Source organism: Cucurbita pepo, chromosome LG06 (assembly GCF_002806865.2).
Source record: "Cucurbita pepo subsp. pepo cultivar mu-cu-16 chromosome LG06, ASM280686v2, whole genome shotgun sequence".
Lineage (NCBI taxonomy): Eukaryota > Viridiplantae > Streptophyta > Magnoliopsida > Cucurbitales > Cucurbitaceae > Cucurbita > Cucurbita pepo.
In genome coordinates, this window is record NC_036643.1 from 659,147 (window position 1) to 676,829 (window position 17,683).

The window sequence follows — 17,683 nt, forward strand, 5'->3', positions numbered from 1 at the left end:
GATAGGTGGAAAGAAAGAACAAGTTGGGTCTCCTGCATACATACAAATTGATTTGATTTTTGTAATTTTTCACTGCAAAAACATAAAATAAAGTAATTAATTATAATCATACTAAGTTTATATCACAACAATAGCCACACTATACTATACTTTTACTTCTAGTTTCATGAATTGTCCACCAGACCGATTTCAAAATCATTCATAAAATTGATTCGATAGGCGTGGACTTAAAACAACTTCAAGGGGAGTTCTTCTTGGAACAGTTGATCCAAAACCCTCTTCCATGTCAAGTAATTCTTGGGATGGCCTCTCAATTTCAAATTTCTGAAGTAGATTTGCAAGGGTAAGATGCATCAATTGAAGGGCAAATGAAATTCCAGGACACATTCTTCGACCACTTCCAAATGGCATTAGTTGCTGATTTTGTCCTCTCATGTCGAACTTTGTATCGCTGGTTAAGAATCTTTCTGGACGAAATTCACAAGGATCCTCCCAAACAAGTGGATCCTTTTGCAGTTTTTGAACATTCACTAAAAGGCGTGTCCTTGCAGGGATATGATAACCTGAAACTGTACAATCTTCTACAAATTCATGAGGGATTAGTAACGGTGCGGCAGGATGTAAACGCAATGTCTCCTTCACAATGGCTTGGAGATATGTTAGATTTTTGACATCAGACTCTTTGACGTGTCTTGATATTCCAACTTTTTCATCTAATTCAAGTTGCGCCTTCTTGAGTGCTTGTTGGTTGTTGAGGAGTAGAGAAAGAGCCCACGTCATAGTAATCATTGTAGTGTCGGATGCACCCAATACGATGGCCTACGTAATATCGTAATTTATTTTATTATTCCATCTCAACTAAGGAGAAAATAAGAATTGAATCCGAATAAAATTGAAATGTAAATATATGCTTACCAAACAAGTAGCTTTGGTGACCGTATCCGCGTCAAAACCACATAACCCTCCGTCGTCGTGGACAGCAGAAAGCATGACATCCATGAAGTCTTGCTCCTTTGTCTCCACTCCACCTTCACCCAAATTCTTCTTCTTCTCTCGATGTTCTTCGATCCATTTAGTAAGCATTTGGTCAAGCACCTTGGCGGTCTTGTTCATGGCCTTCTTATACCCTCCCAAATCCAACCAACCAAGACAAGGGAACGAATCTGAAGGAACAAATGCCCCAAACAGTTCAAAAACATCCCTCAACGCTTGTCGGTACTTCTCCCCACCACTGCCTTCAGAATCAGTGCTGAATCGCTTTCCCACCATCATCCTAAATATTGTGTTCAGACTTACATCCCCAAACCACGTCTCCATCTCAACCCTCACTTTCCCACCGGACCCTTTACTTGTGCTGTCGGCGCATAACTCATACAGTTTCTTGATCGAACTTTGAACCTCGGATATTCTAATGTGTTGGAGCTGCTCGAGTCGATGGTTTGTCAAGAGTTCAAGCGTGGCTATTTTGCGCACATGGCGCCAGTATGGACCGTATGGGCTAATCGCCATCATTGCGCTGTTGTAGCCGAGCAGCTCCGGGGCTAAACCCTTTGGGCGGGATGCGAAGATTGTGTCGTTTGTGGTGAAGCACTCTCGCGCTATTTCCCAACTGCTCACGACAAGGGCTGTGTTCACTCCCAATCTTAAGGTAAAGATAGGTCCGTAGGCGTCGGCCATTTTGGCCAAGGTTATGTGAGTTGGCTCTGTGGCACTGAGTTTATGGAGGTGGCCGATCAGTGGCAAACGACCGGCGGGTTCAGGTGGAAGTGTGTTGTTGGTGCGGTGAGCAGCGGATCTCCGAGAAGTAATAGCAAAGAGAGCATAGAGAAAGAGGAGAAGGGCGAAGGTTGCAGGTAAGATGTGAGTAAGTTCCATTTGTGGTGGGCGTGGGTTGTCCAGTTTGTAGGATGGATATCAGATTTATTGTTATTTGGGCAGCCTCAATGGACAGTTAGTTTGACTAGTAGTGTGGTCACTATTGCATTGTTACATCAACAAATGTTAGCAATTATTGTTATATATATTAATCACAAATTATTACTTTTAATTGATTTTATGGAAACTTGAATAGCCACCCAATAGAAAAAGAAAAAAGAAGATTGTGGGGCTATTAACAACCATAAAAGTTTCCCATAAAATCAATTAAAAGTAATAATTTGTGATTAATATATATAACAATAATTGCTAACATTATTGTTCATGTAACAATGCAAAAGTGACCACACTCTTTACGACCTAGGTTTTTATAAAGGTAGAGTTGCCAATGGACGCTTGGCACGTGTCCGAGTCGCCGTCTTCCTACTGTGATTTTTAGAATATGATTACTTTTTCCATTTTTTTTGCATTTCCATATTTCTTTCTACGTAAATCGGATTAACACAATTCCTTCACGATATTTGTAGATTACATATCCATCTAAATTTAAAATCTAATTTTACTTTTAAAGTCAAACTCTCGAGATTTTATTGAGGGTCTTAGAGACCAAAATCCGAGATGAGGCCGAAGAGAAAAATGATTAGAAATAAAAGAAGAACTTAAAAGAATATAAAAGAAAAAGGATAGAAAATTAGAAGTAGGAGTGTACATTCAACCTGACAACCCGGACCAACCCGACAACCCGGACCAACCCAACCCAAACTATAAGGGTTGGGTTGGGTTGGGTTGGATTAGCATTTCGGGTAGGGTTGGGTTTTGTCACAACCCGATTTTCGAGGCTTCGAAGAATCGAAATCGTGACTAAAAGGACGAAATCGAAAACAAACAAAAAGAAAATAAAAAAAGAAAAGCAAAGTAAAAGGATAAAAATACCATTCAATTAAAACAAAAGAATAAGAAGATTTGTTTCGAAAATATTACAAAAGGAAATTGCAAATTTAAAAATGAAATACAAAAGACTCTAAATATGAAAACGGACAAAGGACTCTAAAAAACCGACAAGGGACTGACGCTCTGGAACGACACCCCTCTGTGACCGCACAGCTCTCGAACACCTCCCCGTATCGACTGGTACAAAAAAAAAAAGGGGAGAAAGGGGTGAGTATAAAAATATACTCAGTAAGCAGCCTACTTGTAGGCTCTTTTCGCATCCTTATCTTGGTAGGTAACCATGGTATTTCTCGGGTTCCTAAGGAGAGTGATCTAAGCTACAACTCTCTTTTCTATATCATAAAAGGCTTACCCATCTTATGCAGTGAAATGATCAGTGTCCTGAGGTGAGGCGCGACCTCATAAGCAAATCTGAGGGGATCGTATGGCTGGATCTGAATACGTGACTCTCTCTCTGAACATCATCCGTGGAGGTTAACTGACGACCCTCACACGGGACCATACATCCACAAAACGGGGTGCGACCCCCTATGTGCCGGTCAGCTACTGAGTCATCCTAAGTGGCTCCACGTCCCCCGCTCAGGGACGGGTTTCTACGGCCCAGGAGTCCTGTTCAGAAGACCCCTTAGCTATCACCACTAGGTCTGGGCACCTGTCACACTTCCCTATCCGGATCTGCAAAGCTCAACGATCACCGTACCGGAGCTCTGTCTCGACGGTATGGTATCGGAGGAGAGAGGGAAGTGGAGGTTCTGATGACACTATCTACACTGCTCAACTCTAGCGGGCTACCTACAGTTACCGTGGTGACCTATTATTCTTTCTAGGGTGGAGCTTGATGGCTTAGACTTAGATTCGTATTTCTCTAGGATTCTCGTGCCTGGTGTCACAAACCTATCGGGTTTGGAATTCTGGGTTCTGGTTCCGCCGGTAATCATTTCGCGGGTCTAATTGCACGGTATTCTAGAGGTCCCCCAATCTAGGGTCTCGTCTAGCTTATTTAGCCATAAGCATCCTAATCTAAGCTCATAATTTCTTCCTATTCATCAAGAAAGATAATACAAGCAATCATCATACAATAGAGTTTACACGCAGCAGCTCATGCAAAATTATCAAACATGCTTAACGGGAAGATAACGTCCATCTTTACTCGGAGCGCAGATTTCACAAGTTTCCCAACCTCCTCATGCATACATACATTATCAGAGTCTCAACCAAAACAGATTTAATACACATTTTGTATCTAGTTTCCATAATCATCTTATATTCGTAGTTTCTATAATAACACGCTAAGTCGGGCTAGCTAATTTCATAGGTGGTAGCATGCATGCTTGTTCCTAGCGGTTCCTACAAGTACTGCTCGTGGAAATCCAAATGGCTACTTGGTTGACGCGTGCCTTCCCAAGCTCGANACTACTGAGACATCCTAAGTGGCTCCACGTCCCCCGCTCAGGGACGGGTTTCTACGGCCCAGGAGTCCAGTTCAGAAGACCCCTNCCTCACGCGCCTACACGCACGACTGACGCGCTCTGGAGGGTATACTACGCGCGGATTCTACGCGCGCGTACCCATGCGCTTCTTTNAGTTCAGAAGACCCCTTAGCTACTAGGTCTGGGCACCTGTCACACTTCCCTATCCGGATCTGCAAAGCTCAACGATCACTGTACCGGAGCTCTGTCTCGNTCCAACCCGGTTGCGCACGCCTGATGCGTTTCTCCAGCCCGCGGTCGCCACGTGTCGGTCGTCGGTCCTACCGCTCTCCTCCGTACGGCGGCCGACGTGTGGCGGCGATGCCTTCTCTCTCCTGCATTTTTTCCAAATTTTCCAGAAACCGTTAGTTTTGCGTTTTCGATCCATTTTCTTCCGATTTTCTTATCTTTCAATCCGTAATCCATATCAACAAAGTTTCTGTACGAAAGTTGTAGATCTCATATTCTACTTCTACAGTATATTTTTCCTTTTTTTTTTTTTTCTTGAATACAGGACGAGTTAAGGCCGTCCAAAGATACGGAACAACTCACATTTTCTGCTTTCGATCGGTTTACCAAATCCGACTAAACTCCGATTTTCGTCCGATTCCCATCCAGGAACTCCAGGAAACCTGTGTGAATCTTAATTTAGTCACATACCTCAAAANCTTGAATACAGGACGAGTTAAGGCCGTCCAAAGATACGGAACAACTCACATTTTCTGCTTTCGATCGGTTTACCAAATCCGACTAAACTCCGATTTTCGTCCGATTCCCATCCAGGAACTCCAGGAAACCTGTGTGAATCTTAATTTAGTCACATACCTCAAAAACTCCATATCTAAAGCCCAAGAAACTCCTCAGATCTAAATAAAATCGAAACAAGAAGTTCGGAACCTTACTTTGTCCGTTCTCGGATTTTCTTGCCGGAATGAGTGGATTCCACTACCCGAACTCCTTTTCCAGCACTGAGAGAAGTATTGCTTCGAAGTTTCTTGCCTTGGATTCGATCTCCAATGGCGATTTGTCATCTCTCTTCTTCCTCTCTCCCAAACCCTAACTTCTTCCCTTTCTCCATTCTCTCTCTCTTTTTCTTTTCTTTTCTCTTTCTCTAAACAACGAGACCCTTGGGTAAGAGTAGGGTCAAAATGACCATTTTGTCCCTTATTTTTATTTTATTTATTTATTCATCTAAAAAATTCGGGTATTACATGTTTATTTTTCTGAACCCGAACTGAATCGGTTCGGTTTTCGGGTTCGTGGGCAAAAGTTGACCCGAACCAAACTTAAATATATAAAATATATTAAGAATTTTTATTAGGGTTTAACAGAGTGTACTTTGTTCAGTCTAGTAGACTCATGCCCAAGTTGGAATCTGGGTTTACCATATACCAATTTTCAATAATTTTATGACGGTTAAACTATTTATATATATATTATATATATTAATATTTTTTTTCTTATATATTTTTTTATTTTCTCAATAATTTTATAACGGTTAAACTATTTATATATATATTATATATATATATATTTTTTTTCTTATATATTTTTTTATTTTCTTATATTTTAACCAATTTTCAATAATTTTATGATGTTTAAACTATTTATTTATATTTATTTATATATATATATATATATATTAATATTTTTTTTCTCATATTTTTTCTTTTCTTATATTGTTTTTTACTTTAACCAATTTTCAATAATTTTATGACGTTTAAACTATTTATTTATTTATATATATATTAATATTTTTTTTTCTTATTTTTATATATTTTTTCTTATTTTAACTAATTTTCAAAAATGTTTCTTGTATTTTTCTTACTCTAAGTTAGCATTGAGGGATTTTTAATTTTATGACTAACTATTTATATATATATATATATTTTTTTTTTACTATATTTTTATAAAATTTATTTATTTATATATATTAATATTTTTTTTCCCTATATTTTTTCTTATTTTTATATATTTTTTCTTATTTTAACTAATTTTAAAAAATGTTTCTTGTATTTTTCTTACTCTAAGTTAGCATTGAGGGATTTTTAATTTTATGACTAACTATTTATATATATATATATATTTTTTTTTTACTATATTTTTATAAAATTTATTTATTTATATATATTAATATTTTTTTTCCCTATATTTTTTCTTATTTTTATATATTTTTTCTTATTTTAACTAATTTTAAAAAATGTTTCTTGTATTTTTCTTACTCTAAGTTAGCACTTTAATTTTATGACTAACTATTTATATATATATATATATTTTACTATATTTTACTATATTTTTATTTCAACTAAAATATTTATATATATTTTTTTTTATATATTTTCTTTTTTTATTTTTATTTTTCTTACTTTAACCAATTTTCAAAAATGTTAAAACGGTATTTAATTTTATGACAATATTGAACTATTTATATATATATATATATATATATATATATATATATATATATATATTTTACCATATCTTTCTATTATATATATATATTTATTTATTTGGTTATACAATATGTTTAAACTAATCATTTTTATTTTTTATTTAATTTCATGATATATCATTATATACTAGTTTAACCAATTTTCAAAAAAGGTTGGCATTTAGCGAAATATATATATATATATATATATTTTTTTGTTATATACATAACTTTAAACTAATTATTTTTATTGTTTATTTAATTTCATGATATTTATTTATTTATATATATATTAATATTTTTTTTCTTATATTTTTTCTTATTTTTATATATTTTTTCTTATTTTAACTAATTTTCAAAAATGTTTCTTGTATTTTTCTTACTCTAACCAAGTTAGCATTTAGCGATCTTTAATTTTATGACAAACTGTTTATATATATATATATATATATATTTTACTATATCTTTATATATATTTTTTTCAACTAAAATATATTTTTCTTACACGACGGACACGTGTCAGGCGGAGAAGGAGGCTGCACTTCGTCGAAGGAAGGCCACGTGTAAGGAGGCTGCACTTCATCGGAGAAGGAGGACCACGTGTCGAGCGTCCATTGGCGAAGAAAATCAAAGAAATACTTCGCATCGGATAGGATTCGAAGGCCGGTGGCCCGCTATCCGAGCCCGCGACCCGATGACCCGCTCACAACCCGGAACACCGGATTCTCGTTGCCACGCGTCAGCATGAAAGAATTCGGATTTCCAGCGCGTCCTTCCGGTTTCGAACCGACGACCTCGACCTCAATTGACCGTTCTGCGGGAGCGACGTGGCAATATTTCAGCGCGCGTTTTCCTTCCCTGCGCGTCCACGTGCGCGTGGCCGTGCGCGTATATACTTTCCCATGCGCGTGTGAGCGCGTGAGGTGCTGTTTTCAGCCCGTTCGACTTCTGTTTTCCCGAATATCCTCCCGATTCCAACTAACCATATTTTTATATGAAATAAGACTTGAATAGAAAAAATTAGTATTTGTAGACACGCTATCGGTGTAGAAGCACTAAACCAAGAACAAGCATCAATCAGGCAATCACACACTATACAATACGTGTTTACAAGTAGTTTCATTATTGTCCTTGATTTCATTTCAAAGCTATTCGTAGACTTGGCTTGGTAGGCGTGGATGTAAAACAACTTCAAGTGGAGTTTTTTTTAGAACTGTTATTCCAAAACCCTCATCCATATTCAGTAACTCTTCAGATGGCCTATTGATTTCAAATTCATGAAGTAGGCTTGCAAGAGTAAGATGCATAAGTTGAAGAGCAAATGAGATTCCAGGACACATCCTTCGACCAGACCCAAATGGCATTAGTTGCATATTTTGTCCTCTCATGTCAAACTTTGTGTCGCTTGTTAAGAACCTTTCTGGACGAAATTCACAAGGATCCTCCCATACAAGTGGGTTTTTTTGCAGTTTTTGAACATTCACTAAAAGGCGTGTCCCGGCAGGGATATGATAGCCTGAAACTATACAATCTTCTACAGATTCATGAGGGATTAGTAACGGTGCGGCAGGATATAAACGCAATGTCTCCTTCAAAATGGCTTGGAGATACGGTAGATTTTTGACATCCGACTCTTTTACTCGTCTTGATGTTCCAACTTTTTCATCTAATTCAAGTTGCGCCTTGTTGAGTGCTTGTTGGTTGTTGAGGAGTAGAGAAAGAGCCCATGTCATAGTAATCATTGTAGTGTCATATGCGCCCAATACCATAGCCTATACAATATTATTCCATCTCAAAATTCAATCATGGAAGGAAAGGCTTTTAAAAATCCGAATAAGATTGAAATACATATATATGCTTACGAAACAAGTGGCTTTGGTGACTGTGTCGGCATCAAAACCACCTAACCCTCCCTGGTCGCTGACAGCAGAAAGCATGACATCCATGAAGTCTTGCTCCTCTGTTTCCACTCCACCTTCACCCAAATTCTTGTTCTTCTCTCGATGTTCTTCGATCCATTTAGTAAGCATTTGGTCAAGCACCTTGGCGGTCTTGTTCATGGCCTTCTTATACCCTCCCAAATCCAACCAACTTAGAAACGGAAACGAATCTGAAGGAACAAATGCTCCAAACAGTTCAAAAACATCCCTCGACGCCTCTTTGTACTGCTCCGCACCACTGCCTTCCAAAACAGAGCTCAGTCGCTTTCCCACCACCATCCTAAGTATTGTATTCAAACTTACATCCCCAAACCACGTCCCCATCTCAACCCTCACTTTCCCACCTGATCCCTTATTTAATTCATACAGTTTCTTGATCGAACTTCGAACCTCGGACATTCTGATGTGCTGGAGCTGCTCCAGGCGCTGATTTGCGAGGAGTTCATGCGTGGCTATTTTGCGGACATGGCGCCAGTATGGACCGTACGGGGTAACGGACAGCAGTGTGTAGTTGTAGCCGAGCAGCTCTGAGGCTAAACCTTTTGAGCGGGAGGCGAAGATTGTGTCGTTTGTGGTGAAGCACTCTCGCGCTATTTCCCAACTGCTCACGACAAGCACTGTGTTCATTCCCAATTTTAAGGTAAAGATAGGTCCGTAGGCGTCGGCCATTTTGGCCAAGGTTATGTGAGTTGGCTCTGTTGCACTTAGTTTATGGAGGTGGCCGATCACTGGCAAACGACCGGCGGCTTCCGGTGGAAGTCTCTTGTTGGTGCGATGAGCGGCGGATCTCCGAGAAGTTATACGAAGGAGAGCATAGAGAAAGAGGAGAAGGGCGAAGGTTGCAGGTATGATGTGAGTAAGTTCCATTTGTGGTGGGCGTGAGGTTTGCAGTTTGGAAGGGTTTATATCAGATTTATTCACATTAGAGCAGAGGCTGAATCGACATGGACCATCAAAAGTAGTGTGGTCCTTATCAAATTGCATTCATACATCAACAATAATTTTAACAATTATTGGTTTTCAATTGATTTTTATGGGAAACTTTTATGGTTGTTTTTAGCCCAACAATCTTCTTTCTTTTTTTCTAATGTCACTGTAATAATGAGAGTTGGTTTGAAAACTTTAAATTATGGATCATTATTGATACTAATCTTTCTATTCAGTCTTTTTCTATGATATTAATAATTAATAATACATCAACATTATTTACTTTAGTTAATGTCCGGATATATTATGCACCAAGATTCATGGGTATTTTCAAGAATAAGGATACATAATAGGTGAGAATAAGTAAAATTTATAAAAAAAAAAAAAAAAAAAAAGAAGGTAAGAGTGATTTTCATCATTTCTGCCTTTAGATGATATCATTTATAATATCTCTTCGAACTCTCTTATGGATAAATTTAAGTTTTAAGGATGAATAAGTATATCAGGTTGAAGATGAGATTTTTATTTCATAAAAGAAATAACTAAAGATATTAAGAGTAAATTCAGTATGCTCAATTGTGAGCTTTCCGCCACACCCATGAATATTAGTGAAAGATTAGAAGATTATATGGATTCAGAAGCTTGGTTGGTGAATTGATTTACTTAACGTATGGTCGACCTAACATTGCATTTTCGGTTGGTATTATTTCTATGCTTATGCAATAACCTTCAAAGGTTCATTATGGAGCAAACAAAAAATCTATTTCTATAAGCACAGTGACGTTGTCAACTTCAGAAGCATAATATGTTGCTGCAACGTGTCAAACCATTTAGCTAAGAAGAGTGTTAGCTCATGTTTAACAAGAGCATAAATGAGCCAAACAATCTATCTATGTATCAACCAACCCAACATTCATTCAACATTAGTTTGTCTCTAATTCTAGTAGTTGGGATTAAAAGATGATTCCATTAATGGATTGTTTGTGAAGTGGGAATTTTGATTATTGGTCTAGAGATGGACGGTGGGAAAGAAATATGATAAAGCATTAAAACATTAACATCTGGTTTAATATCGTTACAGAATACGATTGCGAGATTACTCATAAATATGGGCAGGTAAGCGTGGAGTTAAGACAACTTCAAGTGGAGCTTTTCTAAGACTGGTCAATCCCATACCCTCTTCCATGTCGAGGAGTTCTTCTGATGGCCTATCAATTTCAAACCCATGTAGAAAGTTTGCAAGTGTGATATGCATTACTTGAAGAGCAAAGGAGATTGCCGGGCACATCCTTCGACCATTTCCAAATGGTATGAATTGTGGACTTACTCCTCTAACATCAAAGTTCTTTTGGCTAGTTAGAAATCTTTCTGGACGAAATTCACTAGGCTCTTCCCAAACACGTGGGTCTTTTTGGAGCTTTTGAAGATTAACTATGAGACGTGTCCCTTTATAGATGTGGTAGCCAGCAACTATGCAATCCTCTGATGATTCATGAGGGGCCATTAATGGTACAGCAGGATACAACCGTAGAGTTTCCTTAACAATAGCTCGAAGATATGGTAGATTTTTTATATCAGACTCTTCTACTTGTCTTGATCTTCCAACATTTTCGTCTAATTCAAGTTGGACCTTGTTGAGCGCTTCTTCATTATTGAGGAGTAAACAAAGAGCCCATGTCATGGTAACCGCGGTTGTGTCAAATCCACCTACTATCATATTCTACACCAATTTGAACAAAAGGTTATTAATCCATACCAAATTTGAGAAGAACATGAAAAGACAGAACTTACCAAGCATGTAGCTTTAATGACTGTATCAGCATCGTAGCTGAAATGTTGTCCATCTTCTTCAACTCTAGCAATCATCACATCCATGAAGTCCTTCTCCGCCGTCTCCGCTTCGGCGTCGTTTCTTCTCTCCCGATGTTGTTGGAGGAATTTATGAAACGCCTCATCGATTACTTTGGCTGTCTTCTTCATTGTCTTCTCATGTCCTCCCAAGTCCAACCAACTCAGAAACGGAAACGAATCCGAAGGAACGAATATATGGAACAATCCAAAGAAATCTATCAACGCCTTGGGGAAGTTTTCATTACCATGTTGGATGGCGGAGAATCGCTTTCCAATCACCATCTTGAATATGGTATTCAGGGTTATGTCTGCCAACCACTTCTTCATTTCCACCGCCACTTTCTCACCTCTTTCATTGCTTTTAATACTCATTTTGTGTAGCTCATTCATCCATCGCTGTACCTCGAATGCTCTGATGTGTTGGAGCTGCTCGAGGCGGTGGTTAGTGAGGAGCTCGAGCGTGGCTATTTTGCGCACTTGGCGCCAGTGTGGAGTGTATGGGCTGAACCCCATCATTGCATAATCATAGGCAAGAAGCTTTGAGGCCACAAGCTTTGGACGAGAGGCGAAGATTCTGTCGTTTGTAGTAAGGAACTCCTTTGCTATTTCCCAACTGCTCACAACCAAGGCCTTTTTCAAACCGAACCTTAACGTAAACATGGGCCCATAGGCATCTGCCATTTTGGCCAACGCTATGTGAGTTGGGTCTCCTGCATGGAGCAGATGGAGGTGGCCAATGAGCGGCCAAGCGCCACCGGCCTCCGGTGGGATCCTCTTCCGATGAGCGACAGATCTCCGGGACGAAGTGAAGAGAACATAGAGAAAGAAAAGAAAGGGGAAGATTATTCCGGCGAGGGCGTAAAGGTGTTCCATTTGTGGTGGTCAGGATTTGGAGAGTTGAGGAGTGAGTATATGAGGCGATGCCACTCCGGACTCCAAAAACAAATTAAATGGAGGAATGTTGTAATATTATTGATTGTGGATGTCCATATATGAGCTAAAGGCGGTGAATTATTGTATGAATGCAGAACTATGATCACGATGGAGAAGCTTGGAGATAAGATTTGGAAATCCACGGCTGAGAATTCATTTTTGTATACATTTCTTAGTTTGTTTCCTATAATATTTTAAGGTTTCAAACATACAAATTGATTTTATAATATTTTAAGGTTTCAAACATACAAATTGATTTTATAATATTTTAAGGTTTCAAACATTCAAACATCCTACCCATCGCCTAGTACAACCATTCAATACTATTTTTTTTTTTTATTCTGTTTTTAAATATCAACCACATAAAAAGTTATTTAAATTTATTTCTTTTTTGTCTAACGATAGAGAAGTTAAATGACACTTTTATATATATATTAATAAAATTCTCTTTTTGGAACAAAACTCTTTATCTGCTTTCGCCCGATCACGGTTTTAAAATGCGTCTAGGAGAGATTTTCACGTCTTTGTATAAAATGTTTTGTTCTTCTTTCCAATCGACATGAGGTCTCACAATCTACCCTTTGGGGACTAGTGTCCTCGCTAGCCGCTCAATGTCTGGCTCTGATACTATTTGTAACGTCTAAGCCCACTGCTAATAGATATTTTCCATTTTAGCTCGTTATGTATCGTTGTTAGTCTCACGATTTTAAAACGCGTCTGTTAGGAAGAGGTTTCTATATCTTTATAAGGAATGTTTGGTTCTCCTTTCCAATGGATGTGGGATCTCACAAAAGTTTAAGAAACTTTGATGGAAAGCTCAATATGGATTAAGAGGACAAAATGGACTTGGATTGTTATAAATGGTATGAAAGTCCAAAGAACACAGTGTGCTGAGATGACACATCTTTTGACAAGTTCTAATGCATACATCTTTTGAGCGTTCACCATTAGACGTATGTTTGCAAAGATGAGATAGCCAGAAAATGTCTTTTTAGAGATATTGTTTGGAAACTTCTCTCTAACATATACGTTTTAAAACTTTGGGAGAAAGTAAAAAAAGAACAATATCTACTAGCGGTGGGTTTGGACTGTTAGAAGTGACCTCTCAATTTCAAACTCATGTAGCAAGTTTAGGAAAATCCTAAAGAAGACAATATTTGCTAGTGGTTCGATTTGTGCGGTTACAAGTGGCCTCTTGATTTCAAACCCATATAGAAAGTTTGCAAGCGGGAAATGCATTATTTGAAGGTCACATCTTTGGACCATTTCAAAATTGTGTATATTGTAGTCACACGGTCCCTTTCAAAAAAGTGAAGTCTTTCAAAAAAAGTGAGTCTTTTTTAAGCTTTTGAACATTGGGATGTCACTCTTCCTTTAAATGTGTGGCAGCCAAAATCTGTGCAATCTTCTACTCACGAGGCAAGGTTGACTTTGACTTCATTTGTTCCTAATGTGTGCAGAAAGTTTATGAGCTCCTATCTAAAGAAGAACAAGGCAAGTTTGCGTATTGATAACAATTTTCCTATCATCACTCATACTTTCTATAACGTGACCGTTTGCGTATAGATGCGATATATTAGCACAAGGAAGAAAAAAAAAATTATGTTATAATTATACTAAATTTGCATCTTATTAAACTTAATCAACTTATTTTTCATACATGTCACATCAATAATCACATCATGTAATACTTTTATAAATAATTTCATTTATTTTTTTCGACTTCATTTCAAAATTATTCGTAAACTTGGTTCGGTAAGCGTGGACTTAAAACAACTTCAAGTGGTGTTTTTTTAAGAATAGTTATTCCAAAACTCTCATCCATATTGAGTAACTCTTCCGATGGCCTACCAATTTCAAATTCATGAAGTAGGTTTGCAAGAGTAAGATGCATAAGTTGAAGAGCAAATGAGATTCCCGGACAAATCCTTCGACCACACCCAAAAGGCATTAGTTGTTGATTTTGCCCTCTCATGTCAAACTTTGTGTCGCTGGTTAAGAATCTTTCCGGACGAAATTCACAAGGAGCCTCCCATACACGTGGGTCTTTTTGTAGTTTTTGAACATTCACTATGAGGCGTGTCCTTGCAGGGATATGATAGCCTGAAACTGTACAATCTTCTGCAGATTCATGAGGGATTAATAACGGCGCTGCAGGATACAAACGCATCGTCTCCTTCACAATGGCTTGGAGATATGGTAGATTTTTGACATCAGACTCTTTTACTTGTCTTGATCTTCCAACTTTTTCATCTAATTCAAGTTGGGCCTTGTTGAGTGCTGGTTGGTTGTTGAGGAGTAGAGAAAGAGCCCATGTCATAGTAACGGTTGTAGTGTCGGATGCACCCAATATCATCATCTACACAATATCATAATTTAATTTGTTATTTGGTAAGAATTCGTTCATGTAAGGAATGAGTTTTGAATACAATTGCTTACCAAACAAGTAGCTTTGGTGACCATGTCCGCATCAAAACCACAGAACTCTTGATCGTCGACGGTTGAAAGCATGACATCCATGAAGTCTTGTTCCTTTGTCTCCACTCCACCTTCACCCGGACTCTTTTTCTTCTCTCGATGCTCTTTGATCCATTTAGTAACCATCTGGTCAACCACCTTGGCGGTCTTGTTCATGGCTTTCTTATAACCTCCCAAATCCAACCAACTTAGAAACGGAAACGAATCTGAAGGAACAAATGCTCCAAACAGTTCAGAAAGATCCCTGAACGCCTCTCGGTACTGCTCCGCACCACTGCCTTCGAAAACAGTGCTGAATCGCTTTCCCACCACCATCCTAAATATTGTATTCAAACTTACATCCCCAAACCACGCCCTCATCTCAACCCTCACTCTCCCACCTGATCGCTTATTTAATTCATACAGTTTCTTGATCGAACTTCGAACCTCGGATATTCTAATGTGCTGGAGCTGGTGGAGGCGGTGATTGGTGAGGAGTTCAAGCGTGGCTATTTTGCGGACACGGCGCCAGTATGGACCGTAGGGGCTAATCGACAACACTGTGTAGTTGTAGCCGAGCAGCTCTGAGGCTAAACCCTTTGGGCGGGAGGCGAAGATTGTGTCGTTTGTGGTGAAGCACTCTCGCGCTATTTCCCAACTGCTCACGACAAGGGCTGTGTTCATGCCCAATCTTAAGGTAAAAATAGGTCCGTAGGCGTCGGCCATTTTGGCCAAGGTTAAGTGAGTTGGCTTTGTTGCACCTAGTTTATGGAGGTGGCCGATCAGTGGCAAAGCACCACCGGCTTCAGGTGGAAGTGTGTTGTTTCTAGAATGAGCGCGGGGTCTCCGAAATGCAATACGAAAGAGAGCATAGAGAAAAAGGAGAAGGGCGAAGGTTGCAGCTGAGCTGTGAGTAAGTTCCATTGGGTGAGCTTTAGTGTTTAGGAAGGTAGGAATGGGAAGGATTTATATAAGATTTATTGGGTTAAGTGATTGTGTGGAAGATGGCCATTTCTCTTCTTACTTTTTAGATGAAACTGTGTGTTTATTCATTAATTTTATTGGCTTTCAATTGTAAAATAAAAAGAAAAAATAAGATTGATTACATTAATATGAACACAGAACTTTGGAAACTATAAACATATATTTTTAAAGAGTTGAGAAAAGTAATTAGAAGATGTATTTATAAAGTTTAATTTTTTCTTTTGAAAAAAATGTGTTTTTAACCTACAACGTTGGATATTTCAAAATTTGTGGGTTTGGTTGGCACCCAAAAACGTGTGGAGTCCAAACCAAAAATTAAGATAAGGTCAAGAGAATTTTTTATTCCAACCTTATCTCCAACAGCCTCCAATAGTTTGGACTCATCCTAATATAGTTAGGGACTTTAATTATACAAAACTTTATTCTCATTTTTAAGATGTTCATTCAATGAGTGAAATTCATCTTAGTCCAAGTACAGATTTGAAGAAGCTACTAAGAGTTGAACACGAAAATCTGTCTCCCTCATTTTTATGCTTCTATTTATTTTTGTTGTTTGAGTAAGTAAATTGAAGACTACGTTGTAATATTGAAATTTGATTTTTTTTTCGATGTTAGGTTGGTAAAATATTACATTATATATATATTTTTATGAAATATTATTAGATTTATTAAATTGAAACAAATGACACCGAAATATTGATCTTAGTTCATTCATTCAATGTCTTATTCTCAATTTAGGGTTTGTTCCCAAGTATAGGCCTTTCGTAGGCTACATCCTAGGATTACTTAAGATCTCTTGATTTGTCATTTATGCTAGCCTCTTTCATCATCATAGCTCTAGGCCCTCGAGGCGTAATCTCTGTATCAGTATTGGTTCATGCATGCTAAGGCTCAACCAACTCTAAGGTACAACTATGGAGCCCTGCCGCTTGTAACAGGTTCGCTGAAGGAAAGCTAACTGACAAACTTCCAAATAATCCCCACAAAAATCATACATCAATTCTATAGTTATTTGGACTCCTGACAATCGAGTCAGATTTATGATTAGGAGCTAGTTGGTGAACCCCTAATCGTCTCCATGTAACCGCTAATGTCACAAGCATGAATAGTAATCATAAGTCTCAAGGACAACTAATTCTAAGGTACATCAATGGGCCTCTACAGGCAAACTTCCCGGTGGTACCCACAGGGTACAATCATAAGTCATAAAATATCAATTCTATAGTTATCTTGACCTCTGACAATCGAGTCATATTCACAATTAAGGGTTAGTTGGCGAACCCTAATCGTCCCTATATAACTACTAACATCACAAACATATGAAATAGAGACGTAGTATAGCGACCTAAATATGGATACCTAGTCATGAATTTCAGTTCATAGGATAGTTCGTACGCTTTTAGTAAGCATGAATAGTAACAAATCTGATTTACTATTGTTACCGAACATGATAGCGAAATTACTTATAAGCATGGAAACATGGGTAGGTAGACATGAAGTTAAAACAACTTCGAGTGGAGCTTTTCTATGATTAGTCAATTTCATACTCTCTTCCATGTCGAGCAGTGGTATGTGGAAACTTCTCTATAGTAGATATGTTTTAGAACTTTCAAAGAGGACAATATCTGCTGGCGGTGGGTTTAGGTTGTTACAAGTGGTCTCACGCTTTCAAACTCATGTAACAAATTTAGGGAAGGCCCAAAAATGACAATATTTGCTGGTATTTGGTTTTTACCGTTAGAAGCAAACTCTCAATTTCAAACCGATCTAGCAAGTTTGCAAGTGTGAGAAGCATCCCAAACGAGATTGAAGGGCACATCTTTCAACCATTTCAAAATTATATCATTTGTAGAATTTGTCCTCTA

At 38.0% G+C, this 17,683-nt stretch overlaps 4 protein-coding genes and 1 long non-coding RNA gene across 5 annotated transcripts; all 5 read right to left on the reverse strand.

The window, feature by feature from the left end:
• Window positions 1-83: 83 nt before the first annotated feature.
• On the reverse strand, window positions 84-1,994 carry LOC111796881 (cytochrome P450 CYP82D47-like). The gene is made up of 2 exons (XM_023679678.1): window positions 916-1,994; window positions 84-819 (listed from the first exon to the last, which is right to left on the reverse strand). The coding sequence occupies exons 1-2, from the start codon at window positions 1,873-1,875 to the stop codon at window positions 196-198; spliced, it is 1,584 nt and encodes a 527-aa protein (XP_023535446.1). The 5' UTR covers window positions 1,876-1,994; the 3' UTR covers window positions 84-195.
• Window positions 1,995-4,505: 2,511 nt separating this feature from the next.
• LOC111796888 lies at window positions 4,506-5,398 on the reverse strand. The gene is made up of 3 exons (XR_002815438.1): window positions 5,198-5,398; window positions 5,013-5,092; window positions 4,506-4,630 (listed from the first exon to the last, which is right to left on the reverse strand). It is a non-coding gene; the product is annotated as an uncharacterized LOC111796888 (long non-coding RNA).
• Window positions 5,399-7,734: 2,336 nt separating this feature from the next.
• LOC111796880 (cytochrome P450 CYP82D47-like) lies at window positions 7,735-9,706 on the reverse strand. Its single transcript, XM_023679677.1, has 2 exons — window positions 8,589-9,706; window positions 7,735-8,498 (listed from the first exon to the last, which is right to left on the reverse strand). The coding sequence occupies exons 1-2, from the start codon at window positions 9,648-9,650 to the stop codon at window positions 7,875-7,877; spliced, it is 1,686 nt and encodes a 561-aa protein (XP_023535445.1). The 5' UTR covers window positions 9,651-9,706; the 3' UTR covers window positions 7,735-7,874.
• A 907-nt stretch (window positions 9,707-10,613) lies between these two features.
• On the reverse strand, window positions 10,614-12,354 carry LOC111796887 (cytochrome P450 CYP82D47-like). The gene is made up of 2 exons (XM_023679683.1): window positions 11,385-12,354; window positions 10,614-11,313 (listed from the first exon to the last, which is right to left on the reverse strand). The coding sequence occupies exons 1-2, from the start codon at window positions 12,315-12,317 to the stop codon at window positions 10,690-10,692; spliced, it is 1,557 nt and encodes a 518-aa protein (XP_023535451.1). The 5' UTR covers window positions 12,318-12,354; the 3' UTR covers window positions 10,614-10,689.
• Window positions 12,355-14,047: 1,693 nt separating this feature from the next.
• LOC111796885 (cytochrome P450 CYP82D47-like) lies at window positions 14,048-15,790 on the reverse strand. Its single transcript, XM_023679680.1, has 2 exons — window positions 14,817-15,790; window positions 14,048-14,736 (listed from the first exon to the last, which is right to left on the reverse strand). The coding sequence occupies exons 1-2, from the start codon at window positions 15,756-15,758 to the stop codon at window positions 14,113-14,115; spliced, it is 1,566 nt and encodes a 521-aa protein (XP_023535448.1). The 5' UTR covers window positions 15,759-15,790; the 3' UTR covers window positions 14,048-14,112.
• Window positions 15,791-17,683: the final 1,893 nt, after the last annotated feature.

Bases quoted from the DNA above. Each gene is read 5' to 3' on its own strand.
- LOC111796885 (XM_023679680.1), bottom strand. From the start codon at position 15,758: ATGGAACTTACTCACAGCTCAGCTGCAACCTTCGCCCTTCTCCTTTTT. The intron at 14,737-14,816 runs GTAAGCAATTGT...GATATTGTGTAG, and splicing joins TCACCAAAGCTACTTGTTTG to ATGATGATATTGGGTGCATC.
- LOC111796887 (XM_023679683.1), bottom strand. From the start codon at position 12,317: ATGGAACACCTTTACGCCCTCGCCGGAATAATCTTCCCCTTTCTTTTC. The intron at 11,314-11,384 runs GTAAGTTCTGTC...AAATTGGTGTAG, and splicing joins TCATTAAAGCTACATGCTTG to AATATGATAGTAGGTGGATT.
- LOC111796880 (XM_023679677.1), bottom strand. From the start codon at position 9,650: ATGCAATTTGATAAGGACCACACTACTTTTGATGGTCCATGTCGATTC. The intron at 8,499-8,588 runs GTAAGCATATAT...AATATTGTATAG, and splicing joins TCACCAAAGCCACTTGTTTC to GCTATGGTATTGGGCGCATA.
- LOC111796881 (XM_023679678.1), bottom strand. From the start codon at position 1,875: ATGGAACTTACTCACATCTTACCTGCAACCTTCGCCCTTCTCCTCTTT. The intron at 820-915 runs GTAAGCATATAT...GATATTACGTAG, and splicing joins TCACCAAAGCTACTTGTTTG to GCCATCGTATTGGGTGCATC.